The 21,194-nt window shown below is 39.0% G+C and overlaps 1 protein-coding gene across 1 annotated transcript in view; it reads left to right on the plus strand.

Moving 5' to 3' along the window:
• Window positions 1-4,653: 4,653 nt before the first annotated feature.
• ARHGEF3 (Rho guanine nucleotide exchange factor 3) overlaps window positions 4,654-21,194 on the plus strand; it is a 96,709-nt gene continuing 80,168 nt past the window's right edge. The window contains exons 1-2 of the mRNA XM_069865928.1: window positions 4,654-4,706; window positions 16,605-16,703. Coding sequence (XP_069722029.1) covers window positions 16,615-16,703 — 89 coding nt within the window. The 5' untranslated portion in view covers window positions 4,654-4,706; window positions 16,605-16,614. The remainder of the gene's footprint in view (window positions 4,707-16,604; window positions 16,704-21,194) is intronic.

Raw genomic sequence — 21,194 nt, forward strand, 5'->3', positions numbered from 1 at the left:
TTGCAGGCCTTGACAACAGATGGAAGATTAAACTAGCGTGAGTGAGTGTATGGAATGCTGTCCTGTTGGGCTGCTGATTTAGTTGGAATTCTAGCTATTTAGTTGCTACTGGTGTGCAAAAAGATCTGCTTGAAGAAAGACAGTCTTGATTATAAGAGTCAGGTAAATGTACTTTGTATCAGATTGGTATTCTTTTCTCCACAGGGGAAATATGCACCTGTGGTTTCTCCTAATTGTAAATGTTATAACGTGTATGCTGCCTGTGCAAGTTCTGTATTAACCCTTTGACTGTAAACCAACACCAAACTGTTGATGTAACTTGTTCTAAATTTCTGTAAGAGCCAACCACGTTTATGATGACATTTTACTCAACCTATTACTATACTTAACCTATGATTATTGATATCATAATATCATTTTCTAGGGAATATAGCCTTTCTTACTAATAGACATGGAACCTGAGATTATACAAAGGGTCTGGGAGACAGGTACAGGGTTTTTCCTGTATGGGAGTAAAGCAACCTTTGGAGGCTACGCTCTGCCTTTTATTAGAGTATTGACTGCTGCCAACAGCTGCAGACCAAGGATTCCTTGTTACCTTTAACAGTACACTAAATACAGATCAAAGCTAAAAATAGAAGTTACCTCTTCTATAACTGAGAAAATTTTACTTCTAACCCAATTACAGAGGCTTAAACTTGTCAAAAGATTGGATACGTAGCATAGCAAAAGGGAAAATTAAACACGTAAGGAAGGACTTGTTTTATTTATTTTTTATGTAGTTACCAAACTAAACTGTGTTTCAAAGAAGAAAGTTCCCAGAAGGATTTTACATCGAGGAAACAAGTGCCAAGAATATTTTCACTGCAGTCGGCTACTGCCTGATGAAAGTAGCGGACAGTGTAAGTTGTAGAACAATAATCACAATATAAAAGTCTCTTTCACTAACATTTTCTAAGCCTTTTATGAATGCAGCAGCCACACCCTTTATTTCTTGGATGATTCAACCAGTTCCAGTGGGTCTGATTATGAAATCAGATACAAACAATATGAGTCGAACATCCATCAGAGGAATTGTTTGGTGTGTCACAAGTCAGATTTTTCACCTCGCAAGTGCACAACTGGGAATATAAAGGCTGTAAGTGAGCATTATTCTCATTTGACATGAGAAATGTATTGGAACTAGATAGGAAATGGATCCACTTCAAGGCAGAGTTGAGGCTGGTGTCAGCTGAAGACAGATTGCAGGGATTCACGTCTTAGTCTTGAGCCATAATGGAGCTTCTTTCAACAGTCTGTAAACAGTCAGTGCCTTTGGCTACAGCTATTATTATTGCAGCTTTTGCTGTTTTGCAATAACCTGCATGATAGAACAGCTAACAGGGCACTGGTTTATGCACCAAACAAGTTCTGTGACACCCCTGCAACGAGTCATCTACCAATGGAGCATGGTGGGAAACTGAGGGCTGTGCAGCAGAAGCACAGCAAGAACTGCAAGAGAAGGAAGAGAGGTATGGGCAAGTGTTAAGCAATGTTTGATTTCCTCTACAATATCCCCTGGAGACGTCTGAAGTGTGACTTAACTTAGGGCAGCTTTTTGATGGACTTCAGGTGCCTTTTTCAGCCCCACAGCACTCCTTGGTCCTGCTCCTCTCGAAGTGCAGTGCTTGGTGTGAACCTGGTTGGCTAGAATAACGCCATTATAATTTTGATGAAAATCTGGAGTGATTTCATTGCTGTCAGTTACATCATAATTATTTCAAAATAATTGAGTGGGAATAGAATTAGACCTATTTGTCCTTAGCAAAGTCTAATACAGGGGCTGTACCTGTAAAAGTCATTAGTCATCAACAGAGAGGAAACTGTCTCCTCTTTACTGTAGCTTTTGCAAACATGCCAAGGTGTGATTTAGGTGTTAGGAAGGAAACCACCATCTCTTTGCAGAGTAGTTGGACAATGCTCAGTGACTGAGGGTGAACTGAGAATAATAGTGTGAATCAGGAAAGCAGGGTAGGATTCTTATTTCTGAACTTTACCCTTTTGCTTAGACTACCTTCAAGTACAGGTGCATTTATTTGAATATTCCTGTTTTTACCCTTAAATTGGCTTGTTAAAACCAAATGTTTTTAACTATAACTGTCAAATATCACTGTATTTTTAAGATAATGTTTTGAAGTGAAGTAATAATACATTTACTGCTTTCATTCTGTATTTTGCCTGCCAAAGTAAATTTCACGCTTGTTAAGATTTAAAAGTGTTGGACAAACAACAGTTTCAAGTTGGGTTACATAGTTTATCATCTTGAAAATCAGGAATTACAAATCAGTAATTATTAAAAAGTGTTACATCTCCCAGGACAACATTTTTTGTTAATGTGGTTGAGCAGATTCCAGTATGTCATATAATTGAAAGATTTACATCAACTAATTCTTCATTCTGTGTATACGTAAGTAAGTGGAAATTTTGAGGATGTGTAAAATAGACTAAAAGTTAAAGGTCTCTAAACAGAGCATCCCTTCCAGTTTCCTGATAATGAATACCAAATTAAGCTTTAAAATGAGGTCTAAATCTATTGCTTTCCTTTACAGTCCTGAGTAAAAACCAGACAGGCACTTGCTGCCTATCACAGCTCTGCTTTTCTAACAGGCTCTGCTTTGGTGGCACTACCAAAGCAGGGGGTGGGATGATTGTTCTCTGATTTTCTTGGCAGGAGCTATGGTGAAGGCTCAGTGCTTCAGGAATCCATCAGAAATTATCAGACCTGAGCAGCCTTAAAGTTTTCTCCGCTCTGCTGATTACTTTGATAGATACTGGGAGCCCAGGTTTTTTCCCATAATAAAGTGTTGATTAAAACACAAATCCCTGCGTAGCTAACTTTGCCATGGGGCTAGAAAAGTGCCACGTCCCCATATACCTGTCTAATTTATGCGATTTGCTGCTTTAGGAGCAGGATAAAAGTAGTTGCGAAGCAACTATGGTGTCTTGATGGCTGTTTTCCATTTGAATAGTCCCTAGTTTAAATGGAATATTTCATCTGAAGAAAGAGTTTTTTACCTTTGATTCCACAGTGTTTTTCTACTGTGTTAAGTGGAGTTCAGAGATTACTTCAGTATCCTAAACTGAAGAAATTTAATGGAATTTAAGAGACTTATTAAATAGAAGCAAGGCCTGATGTCCATATGTCTGTACAGCATTTCTAGCCTCAGCAGTTTGAAACAAAAGATTAAATCTCACTGTACGATGTTCAGTTTGAAATGGAAAGCCTAACCATAGTTGAGGAACACAATTAATTGTTCTGGTTTATAATACTTCTGGTGTTTCTGGTCTACAAAATGTGGTGAGCTACTTTTCCATTGGGTGTTTTGTGCTGGCAGTGCTACTACTGAAAAAGACCTACCACCTGCATTTAATTTGAGTTTGTGTTTAAGTAATGTAATTGTTAGTATTTGTTATTACGCTGAGCTAGTGCCTGTTGACTTGGGTCACAGGATGTAAGTTTATCTTTACGAGGCACAATACAAATGAATACCAGAACGATAGTCCTTCAGCTAAGGAGCTCATCATCCGTGTGAGGAGTGGCTGAGAGAGCTGGGGGTGTTTAGCCTGGAGAAGGGGAGGCTGAGGGGAGACCTCATTGCTCTCTCCAACTACCTGAAAGGAGGTTGTGGAGAGGAGGGAGCTGGGCTCTTCTCCCAAGGGACAGGGGACAGGACAAGAGGGAATGGCCTCAAGCTCCACCAGGAGAGGTTCAGGCTGAACATTAGGAAAAAATTTTTCACGGAAAGGGTCATTGGGCACTGGCAGAGGCTGCCCAGGGAGGGGGTTGAGTCACCTTCCCTGGAGGTGTTTGAGGCACGGGTGGACGAGGTGCTGAGGGACATGGTTTAGTGTTTGATAGGAATGGTTGGACTCAATGATCCGGTGGGTCTCTTCCAACCTGGTTTTTCTATGATTCTATGTTGAGGAAGGACAAGGGCCTCTTGGAGACAGTCCAGAGGAAGGCCAAGAAGATGATGAGAGGGCTGGAGTGTCTCCCGTATGAGGAAAGGCTGAGAGAGTTGGGGTTTTTCAGCCTGGAGGAGGCGCTGGGGAGACCTTCCAATGCTTGAAGGGGCTACAGGAAAGCTGTGGAGGGGCTCTTTATCAAGGAGTGCAGGGATAGGACAAGGGCGAATAATTGTAAGCTGAAAGAGGGGAGATTTAGATTAAGACAGTAGGAAGAAATGTTCTCTTGTGAGGGTGGTGAGGCGCTGGCCCAGGCTGCCCAGAGAAGCTGTGGCTGCCCCAGCCCTGGGGGTGCCAAGGCCGGGTTGGATGGGGCTGGGGCAGCCTGACCCAGCGGGAGGTGTCCCCGCCCCGGGCAGGAGGGGTGGGACTGGATGATCTCTAAGGTCCCTTCCACCCCCAATCTTTCTATGATCTCCAAAGAACGATCAGCGCCTGGAAGGACCGTTTTAAAGAAAGCGTGTTATCAGAGGGACGTTCACGGTCAAAGTAAACCCCACAATTACTTAGCCGAAACTTCACTTCAGCGTCAATCAGAACCATTCCCCTCTAAGAGAAGCTCCTCGGACCAGCAGGGCTCGCGTGTCAGGGGCGGAGCCGGGGCGGTCTCGGCCCTCGCCGTCCCTCCCTCCTCCCTCCGTCCCTCCCTCCCTCCTGTCCTGGCAGCGGCGGGGCCGGCGCCGGGGCCCGGGGAGGGCGAGGTAAGAGGGAGCGGGGCGAGGCGGGGGGCGGGGGGCACGGGCTGAGGCGAAGGGGAGAGCGCGGCGAGGTGAGGGGCTGTGCGGGGACCTGGGGGGTGGGAGAGGGGCTCCGTGATGGGTGTGTTAGAGCTTTTAAGCCTTATTTAGGAGCAAATCTTAAAGAATTCTTTGGAGAAGAGCTTTGAGAGCGAGTCCAATCGTTCCCGTCCAGTATTAAGCCGTCCCTGAGGACCTCATGCACTGCCTTTCAAGGGTCTCCAGCGATGGGGACTCCGCCGCCTCCCTGAGCAGCCGTGCCAGGGGCCGACAGCCCTTTCAGTGAGGAAAATTTTCCTAATGTCCATCTGAACTTGCCTTGGGGACCCCTTGAGGCTGCTCCCTCTCGTCCCAGCGCTGTCGCTTGGGAGAAGAGCCCAGCAGCCCCCTCGCTACAACCTCCTTTCAGGCAGGTGCAGGCGGTGACAAGGTCTCCCCTCAGCCTCCGTTTCTCCAGGCTGAACGACCCCCGTTCCCTCAGCTGCTCCTCAGAACCCTTGTTCCCCTTCACCACCGTCGTTGCCCTCCTCTGGACACGCTCCAGCATCTTGGTATCGTTTTTGAAGCGAGGGACCCAAAACTGCCCCCAGGACTCGAGGTGCCGCCCCATCGATGCGTGTTCCCTTCCCTCGTCCTTACACGAGTGTCATCTGAGAAAAAATCCTCACGCAGGAAGGGCTGAAGTCCCAGGTGCCTCTTGGCTCTTTGAAAAGCCGTAGTTGTTATTAGGGATAAATTATTCCCACAGCTTCTTGTTTGGCTTGGCAAGGTAGCTTTGCTCTGCTTTTCAGCACAGCCTCTCGGGGAAGGGGAGGAGGTTTGTAGGCGAAGGGAAAGTGGGCAACGCAAACAGCGAGTGTCATTGTGGGCACCTGTGGAGTGGGTCGGACGGGCTGAGGAGAGGCCGTGTGGGTCGTGGCCTGCAGGTGTCTGGGCTCTGAGGGTGTTGGTGCCTGGCTCTGGGGTCGCCTTGTGGTTTTATCGTCTTGGTGTGGTGGTTGGCGGTGACTGGATTTACTAAGGAGCCGCTTATGTCAACGCGACGGCTCCTGCTTTGGTAATTGGTATCTTTGTTTTCTTATACAGCTCTTAAATCTTTGAAGTGTTTAGACTTTGATGTGTATCTTCGCTGCGTGTGCATGCATACGTTAATGTAATTTATAGGTAAATGTTATCCTTCAGTACCCTGAGTGCTACATTTCCATGGTGAAATTGGTAGAGAAAATTCCTTCACCTTAGACACTTGCTAGAGAATTAATTTGGTTCTGTACCATGAGGTGGTCTGCTAAGGGCAGCAAGTGATGAGATGGATGTCGTAGCTGTACTGAGTTTGACTTCAGAATAGGAGAAGTCATGGCATTTGGAAACAAATGGAGTTAAAGTATTTATTGTAGAATAATAAATTTTATAGAATGTAGGGGAACGTGTGAAATGGAACAGATCAGCTTAGATGCAATCAAGGAATGCACAGGAATATCTTTGGTTTGTTGTTTAGTGGATTTATTCCTTCTATTTTAAATTTTTATACGTGTCACATTCTACCTGTTCTTAGTAAATACTTATTACTCAGTTTTAGTAAACAAAATACTGTCTTGTTTTGAACAGAAATCCCTTTTTCCTTCCTATTGGAACCGTGCATATCATTTAGCAATGTGACAGGGCCTCGTGACCCGTGAAGACACTGTAACATTCAGTATTATTCCCTGCACATTTCCTCAGACCTCCGCTCTGTTTTGAATAGTGCACTTCTTCTCTGGATCCTTTTTGTGTAGACAGTTGTTCTGGCGTGATTCCAAGTTGTGGGAGTCTTATGTGCTCATGCTTTGGAGGGGTATAATGTGGAGTGGCTTCCAGTGAGACCACATGTCCTTAAATAAAATTATGTTTGGTTTTGCTGTTCAAGATTGAAGTGGGTGGTGCCTGATTCTGGTCAGGGGTTTATATGTAAAATCTTAATACTGGCTCAGGAACTAGTATTTCCCATGTTAAATCCTTTAATTTCCAAAGAAAATTAATCTTACCTCTTAAATTCTGTTTATGCTAGAGTTTTATTTTTTTATTGTACGTTTTCAGTATTTTAGGTTTTTTAACAGTTTCTCTTTTTTGATTTTTCTGGTTATTTTTTTGTGAAAGCATCTGCTAAGTGATACAAATGCATTTAGAAACCTTTTGGAGGGCTTTGTGTGTGTGTATTATATTACAGATACCTTATACTTAGTTAAGACAGAAGTAATTTGTTAACAGTTGCTATTTCCTGTGGAATATCTAAGGAAACTGGCAAGTGATACGCTTAGTGGAAGACTAAAAGACTTGGGGTGCTATAAATCATGCTATTGATTTACTTTGTTTAATTTAATTATCTTCTAATTGTTTAATTTGATCAGTCCATGCTATTTATTTGTTTATTAAATCTTGGGGATGTAAGCATTGCAAGGTCTTGTAGGTTTTATAGATAAATTCTAGTACTTAGAGATGAATAGGTGAGTTTAGAACTTTGTAGATAAGTTCTAACTTGCGAGTTGGAAACAGCCTGAGCGAAGCAGCTCTACATTGGGATAAAAGGTGGAAACAGGTGAAGTTACTTGAACTTGCTGGACAATGAAAAGCCTTGAAATTCTTGTGTTTGCATCTGTACTTACTGACTGAAAATAAAATGTTATCTCCACATATATAATATTTTCAAGATACTACAAAAATCCCTTTGTTTTTGTTTTCTTTTTTCTTTCACCAAAACATACCTCTCAACTTGTGAGGGTGCGTTGGGGATTAAATGATGAAATTTGGAATAAACATATATGTATAAACATACATGGTCTTCACGAGTTTCTAAGAGCGTGTAGAACTATGGTAGTGTTCAAGGTAAATAATTTGAAAATAAAGGACTCAGTAAGTATGCTCCAGTAATCTATGATTAACAAAAACCTTGTGCTTTGTTTTTGACTGTAATTGCTGCAAAGTAACTATTCTGAAAGAAATAGATATATATAGTAACTGTGGCGACCTCCATCCCCAAATGTGACACAGAGGATGCAAAACCAAGCAAACAAAATGTTTTCCCATCTGGTGTCAACCAGGGTTGAAGGTGAAGTGATGTGCTGTCAGTTATGGAAATCTAAACACTGATTAACTTGCAAGTGCTCAGCACTGCACAGAATCCTGCTGAGTTGGTTACCATGCTAATGGATCAGGCTGTTAATATCTAAACACAAAGGTGTATGTACATGCATATTTATTTACTTCTTCCTAATCGCGTGCTGATGAGCAGTCTGATGATTTCAAACCTGAGTAGGCATGCTGCTATAAGTATGAGTTACTGCAAAATAATAGGGGACCTATACAGACCACTGCTGAGGGCCGTACTTGAAGATATTGCCAGTAATGAAATCCAGCAATCCCCTCCCCCCAAAAATGTTTTAACTGGACAAGAAGCAGAAGCTTTGTGTTCTTTAAAATAAAAGATTGTTTCTTTGCTTTTCATATTAACTCATTATATGTGCAAACAGAAATTGTAACATTATGTGAATAGAAAGAAGCCCTGTATTAATTATTGCAGTTGTGCTGCTTCCCTCAGAGCTCCGCAGGTGTAATCAATGTCTGGTACAACTTGTATTCAAAAAGGTTTACTGGCTTTTATACCACTGAAGCTTGCATAAACTTGGAAAGTTGGCAGGAGTTTTCTGGACTTGTGTGGTTTCTGTAGAGCAAGAACAGCTGTTCTGCTGGTATCATCTCTTAAACATTTAAGTTGTTAAATAGAAGTACAGCTTTCATTAGTTTATTTTGAAACACTTCAGCATTTTTCCAAAATATATTTTCAGCATTATATCTAGGAGACGAGTATGTCCACTACACTGGCTGTACTCTATCAGGGATCCTAGTGATTTTATTTTAAGTATTACCTTGTGTCTGACTAGTGTTCCCACTGGAGGCTTTCTCTGGAACATTATCTTTGTCTTGAAGAGGACAACAACCAGCTATTCAGACAGTGTGTGTTTTGAGGGTGGCTGACTGCTTCTGCTTCCATATGGCCTTAACGGATGCATCCAGATAGCAGGTGGCTGGGAGAAGTTAGAGGCATGTATGAATTGCAGTACGATGCTTAAAGCCAGCATGTTAGTATTGACACAGGCTATGATGAGTGCATCCCAAACATAGTATCCTTCTGTACATAATGAGGCTCTTACATGAGCATGAGCCTTAAAATACTTTGCCTACAGAAAGAGATGCTGTCAAAATTAGCATTTGTTGATGCTCCATAGATGAGAATTTTTTTCTTGGTCATTACTTGCTTAAGCAAGTCAATTACTGTGTGGAGGAGTGATCCTGCAAACTTTCCCACATAAGTTTGGGTTCTGACTGTGCTTAGCAATCGCAGGCAAAAAACTTAAAGCTGAAAAGAAGGTAATTTTAGGACAACAAACTTTTTTGTCTGCCATTCAAATCTATTAAGAAGTATAAGTAGAAAACTGACTTCATGAACTTCAATAACTTATTAAACTGTGTAGCCCTCCTGAAGGAAATAATCATCATTATTAAGGTAGTAGGCTTAAAGGGTCAAAATTTTCGTGTTAAGGAGAAAATGTGACACCCTTCCAGGCAGATAACGGTTTGAACCTCTTACCATTCCGTGGCAGTGATGATTCTGATAACAGGGGAAAGTGGTTTGTGTACATCTGAACTGTGGTGCTATTTCTCTTGGTTTTCATTTATTCTTAATGTATAATATTTTTATTGAGGATAAATTCATTTATCACAAGGGAGGCTGGAATGTGTTGAAAGGAAGAGAAGAATATGAAAAAATGTGGCAGTAGTTACATAAATTTTATACTGGGCGTGCATGATGTATCTCTCTTTTCTCTCCCGAGGCTGCTGTTACCATGAAAAAGACTTAAGTGCTAGCTTTAGAAAACTTTTTTTTTTTGTTTAATAAAATGTCCCTTAAATTGATTTAGCTTTGTGTAGCCCTTTTAGTATTCTTCACAGAAATAGCACATAGTTATTTCTGGAAATAGTTTTCCCCTCGATAAAAAATAGATTTAAAAACATCATAGATAAAATCTTTGTGTTTGTCATTGTTAGAACTTCTGAATAACAACTTAGTGCTTGCTTTCAAATTCAGAAGTTTGAGGAGGATAGAGTTAAATTAATCTCAGAAATTGCTAGCTGTATGAGTCACTAAATTGGGAACATAAATACTCATAATCTTTGGAAAGAACCTCTCAACATTGTTTTGCTGCATAGTGTCAACTGCAAAACACAATACAGTATGTTTAGCTTAGAAGTAGTTGTGTTTGCATTTGAAATCATAGTTTATGAAAAGAATCTGGTAACTTTTTGCCCCTTTTTGCTTGTCAGACTGACTAAAGGCTTGCACTAATTTTGCAGTAGAAGCTAGATTATTATACTGTTGTGTTTTGTTTGCTCGCTTTGAAAAAAAAATATCGAAACTTGAGGAGCGTGGAAAAAGGGTAGAGAAATGGCAACTGCTGGAGAATTCTTCTTGCACGCTGGTAGAATGGGTAGGTTGTTTTGTTTACTGTCTGGTGCTGAAGCCAGATACTTGAAATAGGAACATCTGAATACTTTAGTCCAGAGAGAAACAGATTTGTCTTGGAATTACATATGTAACTAAAACATCAGTGACAAAATATTCCTTGATCTCTATTTACTAGTACTTAGTGTTTTCTGTATTCTGCTGAAACAGTGTATTTCATTTGTGTGTGCATTTTCTGCCTTTAAAACCTTCTGTTCAAAATGTTCTGTTCATGTCTTTACTAGTGTTTCATGTTAGATTTTTTCCTAATCAGATAAGAGAGATTTAGTTGTGTGTTATCACTAAGACACAGAGACACAAAGTACTGAAACATGAAAATCCTTTTATATTTTTTAAATTGATATGGCAATCAACTATTTTCCCTAAAAGTGACAACAAAGTCCACAAACGTTCCCTGTTTGCCTCTACACTGCTGAAGTTTCTGAGTTGAAACTACTGAAGGGCTCAAAGCTTCTTATAACTTTGCAGACCAGACAGTCCAGATGAGTCCTTACTCTTTAGAATCACATAATCGTTTTGGTTGGAAAAGACTTATAAGATCACACACGAAGTCCAACCGTTAACCTAACACTGCCAAGTCCATATAATATGCTGATGTGCAGGATAAACAAAATCAGCAGTCTGAATTCTTTCACAATTCTGTTTTAATTCACAGTAATAACCCACTCAGGAAAATTTATTTTTTGGGAGTAAAATGTGTGCATGTACCTGCTTATGGATTCCCTGATGCTGGTGTCTTGCTGTATAAATGTGTTCATGTGGTTCTGAAAGTTTTTACCACATCCTCCAATGCTGGCAAACTTCTCCATGTGCTTTCAGGAAGGTGATGTGAGAAAAGAAGAGCTAAATCTCAATGAACTAAAGGGCTAGTCCTATCGAGAACGATGTCTTATAGTAGCCTGGGACACTATTCTGTGTCAATGCTCTAGTTTGAGCTTGGTACAGACTTGGGTTTGGTAAGCAATGGTATGTTACGTGTTCACTGAGGTCAAAACTTACTTGAAATAGCCACAGCGTGTGTGAAACAAAGTTTATGGTATGCTAGGCTTGGATTGAAGTGATTATGCAATGCACAAGTTCTCGGCATTGCCTGCTACTTGGAGTTGTAGTCGGGAGAAATATTCTTCAAGAGCTTCTTGAGTTTTCACTCTGATTTTACTCAAGTGTACTTCAGTGGTGTAAAGACGTCTGGCAACTGCAGTATCTGAAAACCTCAGGAAAACTATCTGGATAAAAGATTGGGTTTGGTTTTTGGTGTTGTGCAGTTAAATAATGATGTTTCTTTTAAAGTTTGAATCTGCCCTTCAACAAGCTGTTTGCCTAAGGCTGTTAATGCTTAGAAGCTGAGGGCTAGCAAGATGTGAGATACTGTGTGGTTGCTTGCTAACTTTTTGTGCGCCAATGTAACTTTTCAGAAAACAATACAAGACTTCAGTGCAGCTGGTAAGGAAATGGAAAATCAGCTCTTTAAAATTAAAGATGTTATCATGCGTGCTTGCTAATTAGTAATCTGTTGTTCAGGTTTTGTGAGCATAAAGGTTTCTGCTTGAGAGAATGATATTGTGTAATACTCCTTTTTTTTTTCTTCTTTGTAGTAGATGCAAAGTACTGTAGTGATGCTGCTTCTGTCTTTTTTTTATCAAAAGGAATAATAGTTTCTGCGTTCAGGGGTCTTAGGATAGCAAAGCTATTTTCATAGTTCTATCAAGCAAGTTAACAAGATACTATTTCAATACAAAGCATTTTGGTGAAGTTAAGGAGCTGTGCGAACATGTTTTATCAGAAGATGTTGGTTATTTTTGCTTTAACTGTAGTGAACAGCTATTGAATGACATTATTTTTTTAACTACTGCTACTGTGAATATCTGCCTTACCTAGAGATTCAAACAGGGGGCAGAAGGAAAGGCAAAAAAGGTCTTTTTAGCCGGAAGATGAAAGTGTATCTACACTTTGTAACAGAAGGAAGGGGAAAAAAAAAAAAAGGATAAATGGGCTTTGTGTAGGGAATCATGATTTTAAAAAGATCAGCTAATACTTTCCCCATCCCTATTCTGCTAAATATAAATCACAGGCTGCTTTTAGCCCATGGGATGTTGGGGCTTCAATGCTTCTCGTGAGCGTTCTCATTCTTTCCTATTCAAATGGTCTTATAATACTGTTCTGCACAGGTGTTCAGAGACTTGAGTGCTGTGCTACACTAGATCCTTTTTTTCTCCTTTATTTTTGTCCATTTAAGGGCAATTGCAGAACTTGCAGAATTAAATCTAAATATAAATTAATAAAATTAAATAAACACTTTTCATTTCTTGAGCTACTTTTCTCTGCTGTTATGGAGTGTAAGAATCTACTCTAAGGCAGATGGATTGACAATGTGCAAAATAATCAAAGTTAATGATTTTAATGGAAGCATAAAAATTAGTTTCTTTGTGGAGATAACATGAGAATTTTGGGGTGCATGCTTCCTTCTGGATACTTAAGTATTAAACAATCTATACTTGGTCATAGAACACCAAGTATGCTAAATTTCTGATGTCTCTTCAAAACCAGCGAGGATGTTTTTTTCAAGGCTGTTCCCTCATTAAGATAGTGACAGTGGTGTTAACTTAGCTGCTATAAATAAAATCTTTGACATTGTTTTCCTATGTTTTTGTTCTGGAATTGCCTTTTGCCCATTTCCTCCTATTGCAGCAGAGCATGATCTCTAGGACAACACCTAATTTAAGTGCATGTTCCTTATCTGGAGCTGTGAGGGTTCATTGTACAAACAGAAGATGAGAAATAGAATACGTCTGAAGCCGAGTCTCTTAAATTAGTATTCATTGACTTGCCTTGGCATCTGGCTTTACATTATTAAGAGGGAAGATGACAGATTTACTTTCCTCCTTCAAGTTTCATCATGTATAGTGCCTATGCCATAAAGTTCAAGTCCAAACAAGAGCTGGATGGTGATACAGAAAGAGGCACCTGTGAACAGCATATTTTTTTTTCCGAACATTGTTCCTTTGCTTCTTGGATTGCATGTAATTTTCTAAGTTGTTATTACTGGAGGCTGATTTCTGGGGCTGGTGTTATTGTTTAGTTGAATAAATCATAAACCAGTATATTCTAAACACAATCTTGCTTTGCCAGTGTTAGCTTTTAATTTTGCGTAGTTCACTTAGAATATAACAATATTTTCAGAGAGTATAAGCTTTACAATAACTTTTTCCTTCTACAACTCATCGGTTCACTATTATTTTAATACAGCCTTACCGAAGCAGTTAGTGTTCACTGGAAATACTTCCACAAAATATTATTAATGTTTGAAAAAATACACCCCCTTCTACATCTTAAACCAGAAAAGTTTTTATTTTAAACATAGTTACTGTTTCTGAAGAAAGAGTCTAAGAGCAGTTTGTCACAACGTTGAGTCAGGATAAAATCTACAGGCTGAGAGTTTTTCACTGAAATTCAAGTAGGAGAATTAAAGGTAATATTTTGTATCCATGGCTTTAGAAAGTGTTATCTATACCAAATTTCCATTTGTCATTGAGAAACTGAAAAACTTCTGGTATTTTGACAAGACCATAAAACTTGTCAGTGATGTGGGGATCAGCTGTTTAATTACCTGTTGCTCCTGGTAGAGTGATCTAGGACCTGTGTAGACCTGTTGTCAGGAACAGGATGACAAGAGTATCCCTGATGATTTTCCAGAAGTTGGTCTGACTCATTGAGGTCCAGCCTCTGAAGTGTGAATGAGGATTCCTGGTGGATGGCAACACTGAACAAACACTTGGTCCCAAAACTGTAACAATCTTCTCCATGTCAGAAGACATTAAGGGCAGAGAAGTATGATTTGAAATAGACTGGCTGATACGGACAGAAGTTATTGAAGATGGTAGGGGTTTATGCTACAGCAGATGGGGATTACGTAGTGGGTATGGCTGGAGCATTCTTTGATGGGCAGAAAGTTAGAGGGATGCCTTGTGCTACCTGTTCTTGTTTTGAGAGAGTGTGCTCTTGGCTGCTGCAGTGCAGAGCATCCAGTGCATTGCATGACTTGGCAGATTTGTGATATTAGTGGAAACTGAGCAGTGGAGGCTGAGGGAGCATGAGATGTGTCTTTCAAGAATATAACTCTTGGTATCCAAAAAGCCTGCTGTCATATTCAAGATATGGATATTTTTCTGAAGGTGTGGTAGATGAGATCTTGCACTCAGGATGAATAAATGCTGGCCTCTCAATGTCCTCCTCCTGTGTCACAGAAAATAACAGAAGCAGATGTTTGTAAGATCCTGAGGTTGTAGAGGGGAAGGAGTACAAAGTGTTACTGACACTTTCGGATATTAGACTGGGAACATGAGGGAATTGAGAAGTTTGATGAGATGTATTCCTTGCTCTGTTACTTTATGTGGTTTTCGTTGTGGAACATGTGAGAACATAAATTGGATTTATGCCACATTTAATTTATTTTCTTTTAGTTATATGTCAGTCTTTATCATCATTTGTTCATAGAAAAGTTCATAACACAGTAATTTTTATCACTACTTCCATCCTCTGCATTTTTTCTAGTTTCAGTGTGAAAGTCTCAATATATATGGAGTATTTGTTTAGGTGTATCCAGGGGTAGCCAGGAGAGTGCCCAACCATTTTTTCAGTTATCCACTGAGCACTCGTACTGAGGTAGTACGAGTTCACAAGTGAATGGTAGAAGTTGTGGTTTTGGTTTTTGGTTTGGTTTTTTTTTTCTTGAGTAGCAACCTTGTGATTTTGTAATCTGAATCTTTCAGCTTCCAACTTTAAGAATTAATAGATTTCCTTAAACCTTCCCTTGAACCTTTGATCTTACTAGTATGAGTGACTGCAAGAGGAGGTAAAACTCTTGTTGGCATAACTCGCATGATTACTGAAGCATCTGGACTTTTGCAATGTAGAGCAGCAATTTGTTACCAACAGGAGTTTTAATTTGCCTTGTCAGGAAATTGCTTCCTGAAAGAGGGGAACTTTGCTGAAGATGTTTAAGTATGGACTCTTGGATAGTTCCTTCAAAGCATATCTAAGAACAGCTTCTCTCTTCCAGCACTATTATAGACTAGAGAGGCAAGTAATAATTTAACTTTCAATACCCGTTGCTGCTCAGCCACTTAGAGAATTAAAGTTTTCTGAGGGCAAGGGGGTTGTTTGTTTGGTTTTTTTTGTTTGGGATTTTGTGTTTTGGGGTTTTTTTTTTCCACTCGTAAGTTTTCAATGTGATCTAACTTCAGAATTGGGAGTGAATGAGTTCAGGCACTGATCCAAAAAGGAGTCAAATGGCTAATGGTTCAGTTGTTAAGTTCATTCTGTTTTCTCTGGGTTGACAGTGCTGCATACTCTGTTCACAGCAAAGGGCGGGCAAAAAGACAACTGTAATTTCACTCAGGACCAATTTTTCTTTGCTGATTTTGAGACTTGTATCTGATAAACATGCTTGCTAGGGTCGCTTATCCACCTCTGCATGGACAAGGTTTTGAAACAAAGATTGGCATTCTCTTCCAAGTACTTGTTTTGTGAAGATTGGCCTAACCTGCCACTGATGGGACACATGCTTGTGTTTAAAAAAGCTCTAGGTGTAAGAAGTTCCATTGTTAACATTGTGGATCGTGTTACGAAAAAGATAATGGTGTTAAATGGTGAATTTAACTTGCCTTATCTGGAGGCTTCATTTGTTCTTACCATGCAAGTTGTTTACTAGAAGCGCCTTCAGCCATATAGACCTTCTGGCAGCATTGTAGCTCAGGAACTGCTATTGCCATCATTTGAATATGTCTGTGCTGTTTTGGGGACTGCCCTCAGCCATGAATGAATTTCTATTTTCTGCAAATCAATGTAATATAAGTTTATTTTAATAAGGATCTTAAGTTATGAAAATACGCTAGAAAGCTTCTGTAAATCTTGACATATCAGGAATTGGAATTTTCTCCCCAATGGTGTGTGGATCGTTCCGTGGCAACGCTAGCTGTGAGTGCTGCTCTGAATTAACATAACTGACCCTATGCATAGCCCTGGATACAGGCTTGCTGACATCAACTCTTTTGGCATGTATTCAGAAAAGTAAACAAAAGACAATCAGTGTTGAGTTTGGCATAACTAGCAAGTCCACAAAACTGCCAAATCTTTCTCAACTTATTAATCCAATTAATTCCATTGATTTAAGACTTTTAAGTGAATAAAACATATTGTATTTGCTCTTAAAAGTTTTTGTGTTAAAGTTTCAGTTTTCTAGTGAATTAGTAAACACATTCTACACTTACGTTGCATTTTTTATGTTTTTTGATGTTGTTCCTTTGTAGGAAAAAAAAAATGAATTCTGAAAGCTCAGGACTTACCGTCACGAACCCGGCTGTAATAAACCAATGTGCCAAAGGAGGAATGGAAGAAGAAAAAGTTTGGTAAGCTTTACCTCTCATTTTCTAAGAGGTTAGTAGATCGCAATACTGGGAGATGTAATTTTGAAGTTAAGTAAAAGAACTATTTGTTATAACTGTCTGTATTATTTTTTTGTTACTTAACAATGGTGAAGGAAGAAGGGGAATATATTATTTTCATTTTGAGTTTTTAGCAGACGATCATGGGACAGGGTGTCATGGGGGATGGGCAATGGAAAAACTGTTCACTTCACTAGTGTACCAGTTGGTACATATGGCAAATGTCTTAATCTCTCAATGCTGTTGCTATGCTTGTGTGATGCTATTACTAGTACTCTTCAGTATTTGCAGGCTTGCTATCTCTTGAGATTCATGCCCTTGGAGACATTACAAGCTCAATAGTTCCTACTTTTTAGTAAAAAAAAAACATTATTCTTTACTGGAGAAAAAACAATATTGCGTTCTTCAACGGCAGATGTAGACAAATGCTTACACTTTAGGACAATTTTTTTTTGAAAACTGCCCCTGTCAATTTTTAGTTACTTGTTTAGTGTTTTCATGAAGGGAACGTGTTGGGAAGGCATTGAGACTATTTCACCTGCGTTAATGAGAGTCATTCATTAAGAGTCTGCTGTTTTTTACTTGGTGTTGTTCAGTAGGGTTTGTCTAGGGTTACATTCTTTAATATGTAGAAGACAACCAAATAAACTAATAACCGGAAGCATGGCACCCTTATGGACATAAAGCTAACTTCTATTATGTTTGTAGTCTGAGAAATACTCTTGAAAAGCTGAATAATTAAAGAAATATTAGCAAATGAATGTTATCTATCCTGTTGGTTGCTTGTCAGGAAATGGTGTAGAAACTTTTTTTGCTTTTGTTGTGTTGGATTAAATGAACAGCATCATAGCAGTGGGAAAGTAGTTTATTTTTAAATGTCTCCTACTATTCTACTACTATTCTTGGAAAGTCCTCAGAGCTAGAAACAAATGCATCATGCATTTATTGCTGGTTTTTTGTTGTCTGATTCTTGAAACATGTTTACGTTCTGATGGCTTCTCAGTTGTTTCATTTTAATGCAAGTGTAGCTATTATTAAGGACTGGTGCTTGCAACATTAGGGATGTATACTGTTAGAAATACGCAATAAGAGTGTAAATTATTCAAGCAAATCAAAAGTCTCCACAGACTGAAACCCCTGAGCAAGACCTTATCCAGCATTTAACCACCACTTGTGATACATATAAAAGGCTTTGATGTTGAATAAGGCTTTGTATTCAGACCCCCTAGAAAGAAAAGTAAATAATTGACTGAGGGTGTTTTTTACTCACAGTCAAAAGATGAACTTCTTAATCTTTTCCCTTGAATAAATTAGTACTAATATGTGAACAACTCTAATACTATTTTAGTTTTAAATGTGAACAATGGGAAGGTATGCTTAATATCAAGGACATAAATATTAAAGAACAGACTCCTGGTAGAATAATCTACATAACCTTAGTATATCATGAAGTTTTCTTAAATACTGTAACTAAATTTGCATGCGTTGCATAAGTGGTTTTCTGTACTTTGCTCAGTAAAAGCATGGTACACTTGTTCAGGCGATACGTTTTGTCTTCTCCCTTTCCTTTCCTGCATAGTCTGTATTTCTACAAGATGAAGTTAATTAAATTCTCCGACCTGCAATGCTTCACTTGCTTCTGTTGCTTTCCCCCCACCCACAACATACATAATCAAGATTACAGTAGCAAAAAAATGCTAGTAGTAGTACTAGCATGACTGCTGTAAATGCCTGATAAACAGAGGGCACCACAGCAGAGCTCACGTGTGATCCAAATTAAGCTGTTCTTGATAAGCAGAAATACTGAGAAATGTAGCAGATACTATTGATGTGATGACCATTTCCTATCTGAGCTAATAGGGAACCACGCTTAAACAAGTAAGAGCTTGAAAGCCTTGAAATACTATAAGCTACTAATTTGGCAGATTCTCAGTTTCTAAATGTTGAAAATTGCAAGAAAGGAACAAAACATCAGGGAGCAAGTGGGAACCATGTCAATTAATCAGTGCTTACTGTGAAGGTAGCTGGCTGGCATGTTGTTTTTCAAAACAAATGTGCAGGGGAATTGGAAATTTTCCATGTTTTATTATTGTGCGTGGATTTATAATGTGTTTCCTCTAGGCTGGATGAAATCTTGCTAGTCACTTCTTTATCTTTTTTCTTAGGATTAAGTGGGGAAGTATTTCAGCTTTTTAAAACTAATAGTTGAAACTTGAGGTCCTAGATCTCTTTCATGACTGAGTTTGTGGTGCCTTGGCTTTCCATTTCTTTCTCCAAATGCTCTAACATGTTGCTTTCTGAGTATACAACGCTCTCCTATTTCTGTGACAAAGTTGCTGTCAATTTTGGAGCAAATCTCTCTGCAGACTGTCTCTGACATGAAGAAATAAATCAATAAATCTTAAGACTAACCAGGCAAGCATTGCTATATGTAGACTCTAGCACATTCTGACTGTCTTTGTATTTATGACTTAAATGGAGTTTGAGGACAGAAACTTCTTTAAGTCTTTATTGTTTGTTTTTTCTTCCACTGTAACTGCTAGATTGTTATTTGCACGCCACTGCTTTCAGCCAAGATTAGCACCTGTACCCACATGCCATTATAGATTACAAAAATACTTCAATCTCACATGGGAAAGGAAAGCTGAAACAAAAACAATGTTAGATATCTTATGTGAGAGCTTTCATTTGGAATCTGTGTAATTTATTGAAGACTTACCTGTTTCATTTGGCTTGAATTACAGTCATGTTTCTGCACTGAATTTTAATTGAAGAATACCTTGTTTTTCTTGAGTTCTCTGTTTAAAAAGAGGATAAAACCCAACAACCGCATCCCAGTGGCATTCTGTCTTTGATTTGGAGTAGATCACCTAGCACTACACCAAGGATATAATTTTCTCTTTTTTCTGCTGTAGTTTTAGAGTGGTGTGGTCATCCAAAATGCGGCTGCTATACATAAGTTAAGTTAAAAATTGATATAGTGAAGATAACTGTTTTTTTTTTTTTTAGTATTATCAACAGCACACAGTTCTGTCAACTTTACTGGGATTGTTTCACTGTAAAATTAGCTTGTTAGTAAATTATTAGGACAAGAGTGAAAATTAACCTAAAAGCTTTTCCTCTGAAAAGATGACTGGAATGCTGAGGGCACTAACTCATTATGTTAGCCTGCTTCTAACAGCACATTTTCTTTAGGAAGCTGGCTTTTTCTTATGTTGCAGGTAATGGAAAATAAAAGAAACGGAAAAGCAAGAGGAAAACCAAAATAGTAGGCAGCAAAAAGTCAAGAAATGCATGTTAGCCTTTAAAACAAACAAATGTGCAGGGTGGAAGGTGGGGGGAGGAAGATAGGTGAAGGGAAAGAGTCAGGCTGGCCTAAGTGTTTCCCTGCACTGTTACACTTTACAGAAAGCATATTATATGCCTATACATATTTATGTAGGATTTCTATTGTAATACAATCCGTTCTGTCCATAGTGGCTGAGCTTTGATTTCAGTTGTGAAGTGCTTTCTTACTAGGTTCTTAACAGCTGTTGCTGAGCTAAACCTATTTTTAGTCATTCACTTATTTAAGACCTACTATGTCTACAGTTACACAGCTACTTTTTAATGTGATTTTATTTAATAAGAAAGATTGTTCTACAATTCTGCCTAGTGGCTAGATAGCGGATCACTCCTTGATCGTAAGGGTTATGTTAATGTCAGTTGATTACTGTTTTATCTGAGCTTCAAAATTCAGAAACTATTTTGTATAGCAAAAGTAGTTATTCTGGGATATTGTGCAAACTGTATTTGAAGCTTGTTTTTAACTAATTAGTCAGCTATTTAAAAAACAAATAGGAATAACAGGGTCAACTAAGATTAAAAAGATGCTTGAACTAACATGCTTGTGACTGCAGTGTGAGTAAAAGATAGGAAAGCAGTGGTGAGCAGCTGAAAAATCGGCATTTTCATAATGAAGTAGTATGTAGATACCACATGTTAGATACTCACCTTAATGCACAACTGTTCTTCCTTAATGAACAGGGTAGCTACATCGCTGCCTACTGTAGCTCACAGATATACAAGTAACTTGTGTGGGAAGCAAGGTTTCGTGACATAAATCATCATAATTCTGTTGCAGCTTTTGCCAGCTGCCAACTGATGAAGGAAGAATTATGTGTCTGGAATTAGAGTGAGAAGAGAAACAAGTTTAACAACTTTCCCTGTTTCTCCTATATCCTTGTCCAGTCAGTAGAAATGAGTTATCCTGAAGAAGTGAATTAAATGGCTGTAGTCAAGTGCAGTTAACTGCAGATGTTTGTGATTACTAAAGGCACATACATGTTTGGAGAATACAAGGTTACAGTGTTTGCAAAAAGGAAGTCCCATAAATTGCAGATTAGTACTTTGGATAGCTAGATAAAATTAATCTTATTTGCAAGAGGCCTTGAATTAGCTATTGCAAAGATGGGA

The sequence above is a fragment of the Phaenicophaeus curvirostris genome, chromosome 11 (genome assembly GCF_032191515.1).
Source record: "Phaenicophaeus curvirostris isolate KB17595 chromosome 11, BPBGC_Pcur_1.0, whole genome shotgun sequence".
NCBI classification, from domain to species: Eukaryota; Metazoa; Chordata; class Aves; order Cuculiformes; family Cuculidae; genus Phaenicophaeus; species Phaenicophaeus curvirostris.